The sequence below is a fragment of the Protopterus annectens genome, chromosome 2.part1, assembly GCF_019279795.1.
Source record: "Protopterus annectens isolate FY-2018-M chromosome 2.part1, PAN1.0, whole genome shotgun sequence".
In the NCBI taxonomy this organism is placed as follows: domain Eukaryota; kingdom Metazoa; phylum Chordata; order Ceratodontiformes; family Protopteridae; genus Protopterus; species Protopterus annectens.
In genome coordinates, this window is record NC_056729.1 from 572,355,611 (window position 1) to 572,372,517 (window position 16,907).

General features: G+C 37.0%; 1 protein-coding gene across 7 annotated transcripts in view; it reads left to right on the forward strand.

Annotated features, from left to right (window-relative positions):
* The window catches only part of PTK2B (protein tyrosine kinase 2 beta), a 2,401,727-nt gene that overhangs the window by 1,941,570 nt on the left and 443,250 nt on the right, over positions 1-16,907 (forward strand). For all 7 annotated transcript variants that reach the window (XM_044062346.1, XM_044062339.1, XM_044062341.1 and 4 more), the window contains one exon: positions 16,642-16,746. In XM_044062346.1, the coding sequence (XP_043918281.1) occupies positions 16,642-16,746 (105 nt within the window). The remainder of the gene's footprint in view (positions 1-16,641; positions 16,747-16,907) is intronic.

The following is a 16,907-nucleotide window of genomic DNA, read 5'->3' on the forward strand; positions in this document are numbered from 1 at the left end:
GCCCCGCTCCCCAAATCCATTTTGTCCCAAGTATTTCAGCTATTGTCTACCTCCTAACTTTCTGCCCTGTATGTTTTCCATCTTCTTAGCGCATCTTTTTTTTTTTTTTTTTATTTTTATTTTATTTAACATTTGTTGACCGGGAATGTCTGACTAAGTTCCACAGAGCCTGTTTTCAGCGGAGGCCCGGGGAGAAATGCTCCAGATGCATGTCTTTGGAATGTGGGAGGAAACCGGAGTACCCGGAGGAAACCCACGCGAACACAGGGAGAACATGCAAACTCCACACAGAAGGCCACCCCAGCCGAGAATCGAACCGGATAACCTCTTGCTGTGAGGTGACAACGTTAACCGCTGCACCACTGTACTCCCCTTATTTTCATGTGTTCTTTCACCTCCCTTTACAGTGCCCCTCCCCTCTTAAACACACCACACTTATTGCCCCCTTACAAGTCCTTTAACCACAGTACTTGTACATAACTGGCTCATTATACTCCCCCTCCTGTCCTTAAACTGCTCATGCTTTGTTTGATTTGCTTGCAATTGTAATTTCCTGTAACTGTTAGATGCCTGATAGATATGTGTGATATTTCTTAAGTACCAACTTTCTAGCTTCGGAAAAATGTGAAAAGTTAGTATTAATGACTTTAGGCATAGATCATTGATTAGTGGAAATTCAGTTTTTGTTAAATGTTGCTAGAGTACAGTTCATTGAGTTTAACTCATTAACACTTATATTGTGTGGAATGGCATAGCTGTAGCTGTTTGAGTCTCACCTTTGGGAGGGAAGTTGGCTTGGCTTAGAATGGCCTGTTATGAAAGCCTGCCTAGTAATTAGCTGTGAACTTATAAATCCATGAAGCTAAGGAAAAGGGAAAATGAAAATTATAAAGTGTTTTCTCTAAATGTGAATAGTGTTCAGAGTGTAGTAAGAACAACAGGGATTTTGGAGTGGTGTAATACATGTGATGTAGATGTAATTGTATTAGAACACACAAGAATTTTAACAAATGAATAAAGATTACAAACAGAGGAACTATGAGAAGGAAGGATAATCTGGAATTTGGGAAATGAGAGATGTTCTGGAATAACCGTATTCTGTAGCAGTACAGTAAAGATATTAGATGTACGCCTAGCAAAAATGAGAAGGTTATCAATTGTAGATGTTAAATGGAAAGAGCAAGTACACAGAATTATAACATTATACAATTATACCAATTGTAAAGAAAGGGAAAGCATATTTCATTAGATTTTGGCATATGCAATGACTAATGTGAATACTATAATAACAGAAAACTTTTATTGTGGTTTAAAAGGTAAGTAAAAAGAAAGAAAATGATATAAAAAATTAGAAGTTATAAGATAGAGTAAGTTAAAACTTTGGGATAGAAATTCATGGACTTACAAAAGGGGTATGTATAGAACCGAAGTAGATTATTTTATAGTATCAGAAGGTTTAGTTATAGAAGGGGAGGTAGTTAAAACAGGATTTTCTGATCATCTTGCAATATGGCTAGAGATAAAGAAAATGGGAATATATAAAATCAGGCAAAGGAATAAAAAGGATAAACGAGAATGCATGGAATGAAGAGGGAAAGAGATTAGCAATACAATTATGTAAAGATCATATTACTATGAGAACATTTTATAAAAAATGGTCTGAATGGCAGATGATATTTAAGGAAAATATAAAAAAAAGTTTTTAAAGTGGCATTATGATGTGAGAAATTAGAGCAAGAAAAATATAAAGATGTAGCGATGCATTGGAAGATTTAGAATGTGATAATACTTTGACAAAGAAAAATAGTTAAATGAAAGAAATCAAGAAAGAATACAAAAATTATTGTATCAGCAAATATATTTTTTACAAGGAAAAACAGTAGTAGTATTGGGTTACTTAAGCAGATTAGTAAAGGGAGATGGTAGTGTAATGAGAGATAAAAAAATGAAAAGAAGAAATAGAAAGAACTCAGGAAAAAAGTTTATGAATTGTGTAGTACAATATGTACCAGAAATGTTTAAAGTAAAAAAAGATGGCAGGGAATAAAACATGGAAAGTAAGAAAGTTAACAGAAAAAGAGAACAGAGTTGGAAAAGGAGATTTCTTTAAATGAGTTATGTAAAGTATTATGACAAGTAAATATAGATTTGACTGCAGAACCAGGTGGAATACTATAAGAAATGCATAAAAATTAAGGTATTGTCTATATATATATATATATATATATATATATATATATATATATATATATATATATATTTGACATCCCCATGCTGGGTCAGTAATTAAGGAGGCTGAATCCTCACCACTGACACTGGAGAGGGACGTGCACTTGTAATACAAATGGATATATTCACTATTTCCAGATGCAGACTTCTCTGCATCAAGCACACTTTCCCTTAAGAGGACACAGCGAATACACTCAGTCCAGGGTCTGGATCTCTATTTGTCCTGCTCCAGGTCCCCAATAAGACTCCCCACTGGTACAGCTGTAGGGTTAGGTCCTCAGCTGAGTGTCCAAGCCAAGAAGCTCCAAGTAGCTGATGCATACACACTGTGAGATTTGATTTTTCACACACAGTCCTCTTCTGCCCAGAGTACAAGGCTACTTTATCACCACCACCAAACACTCCACAATCAGCTACTCTTAAGGGTGTCCCATTATACTGTGTGATATTAATACTAATAGGTTCATAGGTTCATAGATTAGTACTAAGCTAACTGCCCGTGAGAGCCATTTTAAGCCTAGCCAATTATCCCTTGTGAGACTCAAACCCTGCACCTTGTGTTTGTAAGGCAAACACCTTAACCATTAGACCACCCTCCCAATACAACTGATAGTAGCTGACCAAGACAGCTAGGCCTTCTGGAGTGGCCCACACAGTGTTGCCAAACAAAAGCAATCTCAAAGGTTAAATACTTTCTAAAAAGGACCAGCCACAGTAAAAGTTTTAAGTATATTTAATAATAAATAATAGAAGAGCTGAAAATATTGACTATATATTTACAGTAAACCACAGAGTTCAAATCACAGGGAATATTGAAAATAACATCAATGGACAGACTCATACAAATAAAGAAAAACACTCTCTAAACTAAGCCTCACTACATTCCTGACTGAATCTAGGAGAATTACTATTCCCTAATAACTTACTTGATAGAGCAAGGCACAATAAAATACTCAGATATTTCTCCCTGTAAAATATAATATCCAAGATGACTGCAGAATGGCCTCATCTGGTCACCTGACTTTAGGTTGTCACAGTATTCCCCTTTCAACCTGAGACAGGAATTTAGCATAGATGAACACAATACACATCTAAATGTTTATGGCAGTGCCTGGGGCTTCTCCTGTTTTTACTGAGATAATGAACAAAGGCTTCTTCCAGACACACCATCTCTGGACCTCTTCAACACTGTGGAGTGCTATTTTAATGGTTTAACAGCTCATGTACATTTTCCTTGTTTGTCTTAAAGTAAGTTATATGGTTACCCTTTGCTGTCCCAGTGTCCTTTATTAAAACATATACATTTAATTTGGTTTCAGTAATACATGTACATTTATTTTCATTCCAACAGGGTACATTGTTGATACATTTTAACACAGACAAACCTCATAAATATAGTTTTAGCACAAGCATATGTACAAATCAGTTTGATATATAAATGATGTATAATTATTTACAAAATCCTAGCTAGCTGTGTTGGCCCAAGTCATACATCCACTGCCCTACTTCTCCTGGCATGACTGGCAGTATCTCCTAACATCGACTGGTTGTCGAGAATTATTGATGATAGTTAGAGAAGGTACGGATAATATTATGAATAGAAAAGAAAAAGCAAAAATCATGATAGGGAGACCTTAAATTTGACACAACTGGACATGATATGTTATGGGTAATAATGAAAAAATATAAATGAGAAAGTTAGGAAATTATGTATGTCAGCATGTAGTAATCATAAATTAAAGTATATAACACGTAAAGAGTTAATAATTCCAGTTCGGTTACATATGCAAATTATGTAATAAATGCAAAAAACAAAATTTGGATAAAAGAATTAATAATTTGCACAAATGAGTGTCTAATAGGTTTGGATTTAAATGAAGAAAAAGTAAAGGTTTAGGTGATGTAGTAAAAGGGGGATATATATTTTACAATGAATGAAATTATGTGTTGGGTATAAAATTTGGGAATAAATATGTAAGTCGATTTCAGTGGGAAATAAACAGTAGAAGAAATGAAACAAATGTCTTTTCTGGAGAACATATAAATTATCATTCAGAAAAAAGGCTTATTTGTTAAATTCAGTACTGATGGGAAAGATAACTTACTTAGCAAGTATATTTATGTTGCCAACAGTATTTGAAAAGGAATTATTAAAGATATTTTTTTTTCATTTATATAGGCTTTAGATTAAATCCAGTAAAAAGAGGAGTTTTGTATGTAAGAAGGAGGAAGTTTAGGGTTAATTAACCCAGTGGTATATGTTGCATTGCATTTGTACAAAGCATTAATGTGGATAAATGAAAAAAGATGAGAGATTAGTAGTAAAACTGTATAAATATAAGTATGATAATTTTTGAGGTATGGTAAAAAAAGAGTTAAAGGGAAAAGTTACATAAATGAAGACATAGAATGTTACCAAGAAAAAAATATTTTTGTGGAAAATAAAAATTGATGATATAGAAAAAGATAGAAAAGCATGGTATAAGAATGTATTGATAAAACATTACTATGTAAAACCATGGGAAAATATTACAAAAGAAAAAATTAAAGCTATAAAAATAAGAAGCAAATGATGTTACCAGAAAGCAGAAAGTCAATATTTTTTGTGGAGATTGGTAATAGATAAATTGCCAGTAAAAGGAAATATGCCTTATAAAAAGAAAAGTAATAGAATATGTTTACATTGTCAAGAAGAAGAAACTACAGAACATGTGTTTTTGAGATACAAAATAGAAAAAAAGTTATGGGGAAAACTATGTAAAGAAATTTTTTAAAGAAATAAAAGTAGTGGATAAAATAAAGATAGATATGATTAAATATGGATGCTATAGACTAGACGTAAAGAATATGTTAGGCTAGATAAAAAATATTTGATGTTATATGGGTTATATGGAATGAAAGAAGAAATTAAAGTATGTTTAACAGTAAATGGATTTTAGCAACAATATTAAGTAAAATCAGATGGTGGTTTTGGGAAAAGGAGTAGGATTCTAATAGGAATGAAAATTTAGTATGATTGTAAAAAAATGGGTTAAGTACACATCTTAATCAGTTAAGGGCAAGACAAAAGAGCAGTGGTGACAACAAGTCACCCTGGAATATCCCTCTTTGAATATTTATCACTGGGATATCAATTTGTCCTTTATCATGGCTCAGCTGCAGAGTAGTTTGCCACTGTTTCATGGTCACTGTAATGTATTAAATCAGTGAAGGGTGTGTCTTATACGTCTGTACAGTAGTCTGGTCATGCCCTACTTAGATTCTTCCCCTTTTTGCAATTCTCCATTATGACTTAATTTCATAACAAATGGTCCTTTGTTCCATATGAGTTTCTTTTATTACCCTTTTGTTCTTTTGCCATGATTGAGTTTTCTTCCGAATGTGTATAAAATCTGCCATTATTAATTCCAGTATATAGTTTATATATCATTGAAAGACAAGTTCATGTTTGTAGTTTTTAGGATAGCTTGCAGGTTCACTATTTAGGAGGAGTATTGTTTTTCCTGTTGTTAACCAGGTTGGTGTCTGTTCAGAGTGCTCATATATGTAGTTGTTATTTAGGCCTAAATCTTTGTGTAAAGATGTTACTACATTTAGCCTGAAGTTAGGTACTGCATCTGGGCCTGGTGTTTTCCAGTTAGAAGCTTCTCTTAATTTTGTTTCAATTTTTCTGGCTTTTACTTCATCCCATTTCATATGCTGTACATTTGAACTTCTTACTGTTTCTTTTACTTCTTCATACCACTCAGCATTTTTGTTATGTTCCACAATGTCTTCATAGATCTTTCTCAAAAATGTGTCTATGTCTTCTTTATTTAGTGGTGTTTCTTCTATTCCTTTTGCTTTGTTTCCCAATTCTCTATACATTTTTTGAGATCAACTATGAATTGCTTAATTTGTACTTTTCTTTATATTTATCTGCATGTCTTCTAAGTGTTTCTGCCTGTGTTGCTATCTTTAGTTTATTATTTGCAATAGTGTACGATAGATCCTGGTCTGTTGTGATACTGCATGTTGCTTTTATCACCTCTATCTTTCTAAGTATTTGTTTTGATCTGTTCCCTCTTTTATACTCTTCTGACAGTGACACTTCTTGTCTTAATTGCTTTATAGTTTTCTCTGACACAGCTATGATGCATTTGATTTTCTCCCCTTCCTTTCCCTTATTGCCCTGCTTTTTTATGGTAAGACGTTATCTGTTACTAATTTAGCTACACAGTAATAAGTGAAATTTACTTCTGTTATATCAAATGGATTTATGTTAATAGTCTTGACTGAGGTGTTCATTTGTTTTATCAGATTTCTAACATTTTGGGTCTCATTAACTTTCTGTATTGTATTTCTTTCATCGATCAAGCAACCCCTTTTTTTACAAAGTGATGGCTAGCACGTTATGGCAATGATCTTCAATGATTTTCATCTTATGTGTAGAGATGGGTACAGACTGGAGCATTGCTGATGTCAAAGGAACTGTGTAGTGACAAGCTTTAGTTTAATAAATATTCTTTTTATGAGAACGACAGTTCCTGAAAAAAGGCAGAATTTCTGTCTAAAGAAAGCTCGTTGGCAGCCAGTCAACCAATTGTGATGTTTCATATGGTGGAGAGACTGTTTGGCTACCAGAAGAGCTTTAACCAGCTCAGAATGCAAGTCCTTCTGCTTAAGTCTTTGCTGAAAAGATTCCCTCCATTTGATCACCTCTTCCTCTAGCTGACTGCCAGGGTGGTGCAGTAACTCCACTCCCTGGTCCACCCTGTAACTATCTTGATGTTCAGTATTCTGGATTTCGATGAGTTCAATACTGTTATCTCTAGTATGAGGCATTTGAGTTGTAGGATGCATTTCTTTCCATCAAAGCTGGTGATGGCCAGTAATCTACCAAAGTCTGATTACTTATTTGAGGGGAAGAAGGCTGTGGTTATTCCAGTCCTCAAAAAAATCATTCTTGAACATGAATAAATTAGACCACTAACACCCATTCACTGACTTCTTTTTCTTGGGAAATATTATTGATAAGGTAGTCCATAAGTAATTAGAGACCTGTTTAACAGTTAGTGAAATATCGGTCCCATTTTAGTGAGGCTTTCATACTTGCTATATACAGCATAAGACTGCTACATGAAGAATTGTTAATGATCTACTCATTGCAATAGACTAGTGGCACTATACAGTATTGATCATACTGAATCTCTCTGCAGTGTTTGACCTTGTGGGCCATGGCATCCTAATAGAATGCTTGCATGTCTACTGTGATATTTCTGTTCCTGTTCTTGATTATTTTTCTGCATACCTACATGGCTGTATGTATTGGTTTGAACTCATCACGTCTTCCTTGTATCATCTTTTTTTTAATTTAATTTTATTTTATTTTATTTTAACATTTGATTACTGGGAAATCTGACTTGGAACAAGCCAATACTGTGAAATCTGACTTGGAACAAGCCAATTTTCAGTGGAGTGCGGGAAGAAATGCCCCAGAATCATATCTTTGTAACTTGATTGCAGACTACCATATGGCTTTGTTTTAGATAACTATTGTTCACAGTGTACAGGATGTAGCATATAATAGCTATATCAATAATACTCAGATCTACCTGATTATATGATCAACATATATTACTTGCCTGGTGATCTCAAAGCTATGCAGTCATGGATAACCATGAGTTGGTTAAAAAAGACAACAAGCACATCACATTTGTAGCTTTGCAAGGAGGGGTACAGCTCACTCGTAATGTGTCAAGCTGACCCCATATTGTAAAGGCAGTAGGTAGTTAGGGCAGGGCGAAAGTGACAACTGCCTGGGTGCACAGTGTTGGGAGGGGCACAATCAGCTGATCCCAATCGATGTTTAATGTGACTGGCTTTTAAAAGCTGGCATTGCATTTGTAGTTAATCCTGAGCACTCTACAGCTTCACATGTGGTCTGTACTGTAACATCTGTAATCTACATTATAGCAAGACGTTTGCTACAGTTCTAAGGTAAAAAAAAAAATATATATATATATATATATATATATATATATATATATATATATATTTTTTTTTTTTTTTTTTTAAACTAAAACTTGAGAGCTGTAGCGCTCCATGTGAGGTATAAACTGAAACAACTGAAAACTATAGCAACTGCTTGCTGCAGTTTAAAATAAAAAAAGATTTTTTTTTGTTAACCCAAGCACTGTAGTGTTCCATGCAGGATGCAGGGTATAAATTGTAGCAACTGCTTGCTACAGTTTAAAAGAATTAAAGATTTTGTTTTTCTTTATTCTTTCACAAAATGAGAAGGAGGAGTGTCAGGACAGGGCAGAGAAATGGAACCTGTTTGTCTGGGGTAGGAAGAGTGTGTGTGTGTGTGTGTGTGTGTGTGTGTGTGTGTGTGTGTGTGTGTGTGTGTGTGTGTGTGTGCGCATGTGTGTGTGTGTATGTACATGTGTGTGTGCATGTGTGTTTGTGTGTGTGTGAGATGTACCTGGCCATCTGGTTGGTGTGCCAGTAGAAGGCCCAGACATTTTATTTTCTCTTTACTTGAGGGGTTGGGGCAGTAGTTCATGGAACCGGCACAGGGTTCAGGTTGAGCCATCTATGCTTCTGTGTAAATGGATGGGAGCCATCACTGCAATACCAGTGACGTAGACTGGAGCGGCAGATATGGATCTGGTTAGAACAGACTGCAGAGGTGGACAGTAGCCATTACTGACTCATCCACCTCAAAGTACTCAAGATACAAAGAACTCTTGGGAATGGCCATGAGAACTACTCTGAGAATTCAAGGGATTCGAAGACAGCAGGCATCAAGGATGTGCATGCAAAGGCCCTTATATCCTGCCTTGCTCATTGCAGTCAAACTCTTGAGGGCAGGAACTGCTGTGTGAAAGGAAATGCCCCTTTATTGGACTCAGGTGATGGATATGGCTATCATCTTTTAACAACCTGAAGGTAGCTGGGGGTAGGCAAATAGTCTAAATAGTAAAGGTTTTGAAGCAAAAAAAAAAATGAGAGCTGTGCATTCTGAATGGCTTCACCACAGATTAATGTTAAAGGTAAATAACCTGCTCTCCAGTACAGAAGGATAAAACCCTGACTGTGGCCCAAACAACTTAAGCTGAGTAGTGATCCAGGTATTGGAAGTGCAGGCACATGAGGATGGTAAATGGGTGGCAGCACCCTGACCATGCTGTGGGAAGGTTATGATGGTTTCTTGTCTGACTCTGTGCCCCCCAGAAGGACCAGGGCATGGAAATTTAAATGCTGGTTCTGTGAAGGACATACATTGCAAATACCTGTTAGTGCCGGTAACCCCTGTCCAAGCATGAGAAGGATCACAGATGTGTAAGAGAAAGGGGAGCATTGCTAGTTCCTGTGGTTTTGCAAGTGGACATGCAACCACCATGGGAGGGGTTAAGGCATAGGTAACAGTTCAATGAGTTGTCAGGATGCAGTTGAGGGAGGAAATAATCTTCTGGGCTGTCTAAAGAACCATTTCCCAGGGCATCTCTTAACTTGGTATGGTACCGGGTTCATCGCCTTGCAGAGGAAAGGACTTGATGTTTTGCAGGTACAAGGGCAAACAGGATAAGAAAAAATAAATTAAAAAGAGAGTGCGAAAGTGAGGCTCTGAGTGACAGTTTCCCATGAAAATTTTATATCCATTAGTTTGACAAAAAAACAAAAAAAACAAAGAGTTTTGACAGTTTGTGCCAGGAGTCATTAGGTTAAGCTTGTAGAACATCAAAAATATTTTTTTGTATTGTAGTGATATTCAAAAATGAAATGTGGCATTTATCCTGATACCTGGGAATCCTCTTTAGGATATATCAAAAGGCCACTTAAATTAAAATTATTGCCATATAATGGCTTAGACCGATATCTTTGCCATGCAGCCCCTAGCTCTTATCTGCTTTTAAACAGGTTTCAGTTACATTATTAAAACACACTATAAACAATCTTGGATATAAATTGCACACTTAATTACTCTGCTGATATGGAGATAAAATAGTCAGCCCACTGTGTTTGCTTGTTACTTTAGTCTGTGTTTATTCTAGATGTATAGAAAATACCGCCATGGCATCTGTGTCTAAATGAAGCAGCTTCTCCTCCAGTGGCAGCTGTAGACCTTTATCTGTACCATCTTCTCTAGCCACGTACATGCAAAAGTTGAGAGAACAACAAACATAACCTGAATAGGTATGAGTCCCTGCTTGAAGAGCATCACTGCACTGGGAAGAAGGCAGCAGTCAGACATCTAACTAACTTCTTTGTGAAACAGTAATCAACAGCAAGGCCAATGGCTGTCTGACCAGTACTTAAACTTAAAAGTTTGGAATGTTGAAAGTTGATTGAATATAAAAGGGTTTTCATTAATAATATACACAAATATATTTTTGAATACATGTTTGTAAATACAAGTTTTTAACACATGTTTTGTATTAGGAATGTATTTTTTGTGTTGTTGTCTAAATTAAGTCAGCTGTTTGATCATGTGATTTCAGTATCTTATTTAAATATGGTGATTGACATTTATAGCAGTTGTTATGATGTCCCGTTTGGGATGAAAGCGCTTAACTGTTGGAGCAGAATTTTACTAATACAGTGCGGTCTACTGATTCACCAAGCATGCCTATTGGTTAATAGTTTATTGGGTTGAGTGGTTTTCCAGGTTTTGGTAAGTCAGTGTTGTCTTTGTAGCTTAGACTAATGTCTTTGTTAATTCTGGGCCTCTGGTTTAGCAACTACTGATCACTGGGGTAATATTTGTATTGCTATCAATCCCTAGGGCATCAGCAGGGTAGTCTGTAAGCCTGACACATGGGCATCTGCATTTGTCCATGTTGGTGGGAGATGGTCCCATCATGCTGACAGGATGTGGCTGCTGACAGTTTAATCAGAGCTGCATAAAATTAAGCCCTCTGAGTGTAAGATATGGGGAGCATGTCTCCAGTGTGAATCTTTTTTTTGTTTTTATTCATAGTTATTTAAGATGTCAAGCACCATCAATTGCCAATGAGTTCAGTGGCAGCAGGTTGATTTTTTGAAACTGCTCCTTGGTAGATAGTCATATATTTGATCACTGAATATAATTTTGAATCATGGCAGGTGATTTAAAAATCAGCTTGAAAACACAAGTCTCAATGCAATGAATATTGATACATTATTCTAATGCAGAATATTGTCTTCACAGGAGAAGAACCTGGTTTTGCCCTGACAGTTTTTACCTTCAGTCGTTCATTATTTTGAGGTAAAAATCTGTAACAACTGTCTAGCATATTACAGGTTCAATCAGTCTGCAGGCTGTTATAAGCCTTGTCAAGCAACCCTATTCAGAAGTTCCCCCATACCTGAAGAAGGACATTACATGATAGACCAGGGGAGAATTTGAAGCTGCCTGTCCAGGTTATGTAGGTTTGAAGGTAACAAAGGTAATACTTTGCTTGGCATATAGGGGAAGTTTATTCCAGCTTTGAGGGATACTTTGACATATGATTCTATCATGAGATGTGTCTTGCTTATCTTCCAATGAAGGGTTGTTTCTTCCTCCCTGTGATTGAGGTATCATTTGTTCTATTAAGGAATAGGAGGCCAAAAGGAGTGATTCTTTCATGGCACAAAAAATAAATTTCCGTGTACGAGTTTGTAAGACCAAAAAAAAAGGAGATGACCTTGCGAAACTAAACAAAATAACCAAACCAACGCAATGTACAAACTATGGCCTTATTCACAAGATAACTAATTAGAAACTTCAAAGATGGCATGAAACATGCAGAATTTACCACCAAGTTTCATGAATACTCTGCCTGTTTATTTTAGTATCCTCCAAAAGACCAGTGTCTAGTAATGGGTAAAAGATCTTGTTTTTTCCTTTTCTGAAACACCTTGATTTTAATTTTGCTGAGCGTATCAAAAAGATAACCCCTATCCATAAACATCTTGAGCAGCTTCTCAACGTATGTAAAAAAAAAAAAAGTGGTTGTTGTCAGATATTAACCTAGAAGCAGGTACTAACTGACCCTTAACAAGTCCCTTATTCTGGAACATAGGGTGTTTACTACTAAAATATAGAAAGTTATTTGAATAGGTAGGTTTTTTGTACAAGTTTAATCGAAATTTGTGCATTGCCAAATTCTTACTAATAGTTACATCTAAAAAGTTGATAACTTCACAGGAGTAGGCAGACATAAATTTTGATAACTTAATAGGAGTAGGCAGATGTAAATTTTAAAACATCTATACTATTATTTAAATAATTAACAAATTCATTAAATTGCAGTGTACTACCTCTCCAAATGACAAATATGCCATCCAGCAACCTCAAGTATGACACTAAACTCGCCAAAAAAACAGATTTGAAAACATAATTTTGCTCCCAGTGCCGTAACACAAAATTGCATAAAGGGGGCACAAGCAGTGCGCATGGCTACTCCTTTTACTTATCTGAAGTATTCAACCTTGAAATAAATATAGTTATTTATGTAAAATTATTTCCATAAAATCACTCAGGACATTAATATCACTATTAGATAAAATCTAAATACACCACAAGCCTCTGTAAACCAATTAATCCAAATCTCATGGAGTCTACATGAGAATAATTCTGCAATGACCACCATACCAAGCAAGACATTCTCCTCAAAAAATTAATGTTTAATATTTCTCAAGAAATATCATGTGTCTCTTAAAATATAGCAGTAATTGTTGCAAAAAACTTTTTAATATTCCATAAACATAAACTAAGAGGAGGTGTGTTTTGGAACTTAGCTACCACAGTAGGGTGCAGGGGGTCAACAATACCTCAACTGGCTCCACAATCAAAAAAATCTACATTATGGGTTTGAATTTTGTCACTCAATTTCTCCTTATGTAATGTGGTTACCTCTGGGTTAGGCAACCATATGAGTCATGTAAGAGTGTTAACAAGCAATTCAGAAGTTTGGACTGTACCGTTCTGTTTGTCTCTTTCACAGCAAGTTAGCTGGCAACTAGGTCCGCTGACCATGAGCAAATCTTGTGAGGACATAGTAGTTCTCCGAAATAAACTGCAGACCAGAAAAAAAGGAGGTGATCTCACAAAACTAAACAAAATACCCAAGTACAAACTATGGCCTCATTCACAAGATAACTAGGAACACCAAAGACAGCATAAAACATGCAATATTTATCACCGGGTTTCATTAATACTCTGCCTTTTTACTTCAGTATCCTACAAAAGACAAGTACCTAATAATAGGTTAAAGATCTTGTTTTTCCTTTTCTGAAACACCTTGTTTTTAATTTTACTCACCATATCAAAAGGATAACCCCTATCCACAAACATCTTGAGCAGATTCTTAACTTCTATAAAATACTGATCGTAGTCTGATATTAACCTAGAAGCACATACTAATTGACCATTAACAAGTCCCTTTTTCTTTACATAGCCTGCACTGATTCTACCAATGTTTCTGGGTCTTTGAACCACCACAGTACTGCCCAAATTAGCTTTCTTGGGACCTTGTCATATGCTTTTTCCAAGTCTAGGAATGCCCAGTTGGACTCTTTCCTCACCTCTAGTTTCTTCTCAACTAGCTGGTTCACTGCAAACATTGGGTCAGTTGGGCTGAATCCTGATCTGAATCTGAACTGCTCATATCCCATCTTACTTTCTACTACTCTGTGTATCCGTTTATCAATCGCTCTGTCCAGAACTTTCATGTAATGTGACACGAGTTTGATACCACCATACTGCCCACAGTTATGAATGCCCTCTTTGTTCTTGTACACTGGCATGAGTATGCTTATGCTCCAGTCATGTGGGATATGCCTTTCTCTCCACACTGCTATGAGTACCCTCAGGAGCCTTTTCTCCCGTAGCTCACCCAGCATTTTTATCATATCTGCTGTGACCTCATCTGACCTTGCTGCTTTCCTTGACTTTAATTTCCTTAGTGCTATTCTTAGTTCTTCTAGGGTGGTTTCCTTCTCTTCTCTCATTATAGGCTGTGTCTGGGGCAGTACAGCTTCTGTGGAGTTTTCTTCATTTAGAAGCTGGTGAATGTACTCCTTCCAGCTGCTTTTAATGTCCTGTGGGCTGGTGAGCAACCCTTATGAAGGGTGTCTGTCTTCTTTCTTTCTGTCTTTGCCTTACAACCTGATATAGTTTCTTTGTGTCGCCTACTGTGTCACTCCCTGGAAGCTGGTAGAGTGCTTCCAATGCCTTATTCTTTGCTATTGCAACTCCTTTCTTCACTTCCTTTTACCAACCAGTATTTCATCCTAGCCTGGTCTGTCTTTTCAATCTCCCAGTTTTCCTGCACTCCTTCTTTCTTTTAATGACTTTCTGGACTTCTGCATTCCACCACCGGCTTTCCTTAAGTACCTTATTTCCATACCTGACATAGTCACATATCTGTTCTGTTGTCCTCACACATGCTGTTTACAGGTGCTGCCATTTCTTTTCAACTCCACCTCTTTCCTCCTCATCTTGGGGTGCTAGAGCCCTGAATAACTCATTGAACTGTTATACTTTCTTTCCAGTCAACTTCCAGGTTTTCTGCCTGGTCTCTGTTGACCTTAGAGCCCTCTGTGACCACTGCTTGCACCTGATTGTGGCAACTAGTAGTTTATGCTGTGGGCCAACTGTTTCACTGGGGATGACTTTTCAATCACTGATTCTACCCTAGTGCCATTTCCTTACTAGCAAGAAGTCTGCCTGGGTTGCATGTTGGCAACTCTTTATGTGATCTTGTGACTGTCTCTTTTTCTGAACCATGTGTTGGCTACTATCAAGCCGTTTGCCAGACAGAAGTCTAGAATGGCCTCTCCTTATTTATTCCTGTTGCCCAAGGCAGTCCTCATGTTCTGTCTGTCCCAATATGTGACTTCAGGTCTCCCATTATTAACACCAATTCATGTTGTCCTACTTTAACTAGTAGGTCCTGTAACTGCTGTATGAATGCACTCTTTTCCTCTCTATCACAACCCTGCTGTGGGATGTAGGCTAAGATTATGAATACTGCCCTTTCATTACACTGGAGTCTGATTGCCATGAATCTGTCACCACTTCTGATGACATCCATTACTGCCTTCTGAAGTCTCTCCCTCAGCACAGTTCCAGCACCATTTCTAGCCTGCCCTCCTCCTGAGTAGTAGACTTCAGATCCCAAGCCAAGTAGTGGCTTTGCTGCACTGCAATTCCATCTTGTCTCATAAGATGTCCAGCCTCCTTCATACAATCATGTCATCCACCTCCAAGCCAAGTCCTGTCAGGCAACCTACATTGAGTGTAGTAATTCTTAGTTCATGTTTCGCAGGTTGTTTAGTTTTACATCCAGCTGTTGTTCAACTGAGCTGCCCCAGGTAACCCAGGCTAGGCAACTGGACACCATTCAGTAGCGTATTAACCCAGGGCTGCTGGGCTTTATGGCAGGCACACACTGACCAATAAGGACACATACACCTGTTCCACCATTAGCATGGATCCCTGGCACAGGTAGGAGTAGCCTGGATCCTCAACCCACTTATCACCGGTAACTGCTCATGGCCATTTTGGTGACATTAGTCAACATGACCGAATCACCTAGAGCCTTATTTTATACCGAGTGACTAGCACTGCCACGGTACTCAGTTTGTGATCCATAATCTCATATCTTGAGGATACTGCATACCACTGTAGATGCTCAAAGAGGTTGGTCTACACAACTCTTCCCCTATAGTGCACCATGTAGAGTTTGTGCTGCTGCTCACAGCTCCATTCATTGGTGAGTTTGAGATGGAAACATGTTTTCTGAAGGTGAGAGATACAGGAGAACCTGCAAACTCCAAACAGGCATTGGCCTGAGGTCAGAATCAAACCTTTTGCCTTGTGAATGGGAGGAGAAGACCTTAACTGCTGTGTCAACTGTGTCTTGTCAAGGTAGCTTGGGTATCCAGTGACTATGCTAACCTATTCTCCCAGATGACTCCAGCTGGAAAATAGCAGAGGTGCATTGTAAGCATTCACTTGCTTGTCACAATTTTAAAAGATTTTTGTTAGTGTTCTTGACCATGTCAGTAATTGCTACATGGAAGGGAAGCGGGAAGAGGAGGAATGTAAGGAGATTGTATGGCAAATTAAAATAGTTGCTAGTAAACCTCCAAGGTTGAATGAGGCAATTAATTTTAAACCACTATTAAAGAGAAAAAGTATAAGGCAGATTTTTTTATATATGTTTATGATGTTAATTTGTTTTTTTGTGTAATCTGCCTTTTTTTTTTTACAGTCACATGATCAAATACTTAAGTGAATGTGGGTTAATTGTTTATTAGTCTGATGAAGTTCGTATGAGAAATTTGTGATTGTATTGATTGGTTTTGCCTCCATTTTGTAGTAGAAGGACTTTTTTTCAGTAATTGTTTAGCATGTCCTTAGAATTCTGTTATCTGACCTTTTCGTTACTCTTTCAGCCCACCTGTTTAGCAGAGTTTACAAAGATTAAGGCAATCAAGGGTACAGCAATGGACGATGGAAATACAGTGGTTATTGAGCTACAAATTGAAGGTGCTCCTCAGGTAATCCCAATAGCATACATTTCTTACAATGTACAGCACTGTGTTTGGCGTGAACAGAATAGAATCAAGCATGGTATGAGAAATGGTTATGCTTTCATTTTCTTGTTTTTATGAACATGTACAAGACAAGGCTTTCTTCTGTTAAACATTGTTTTTACACC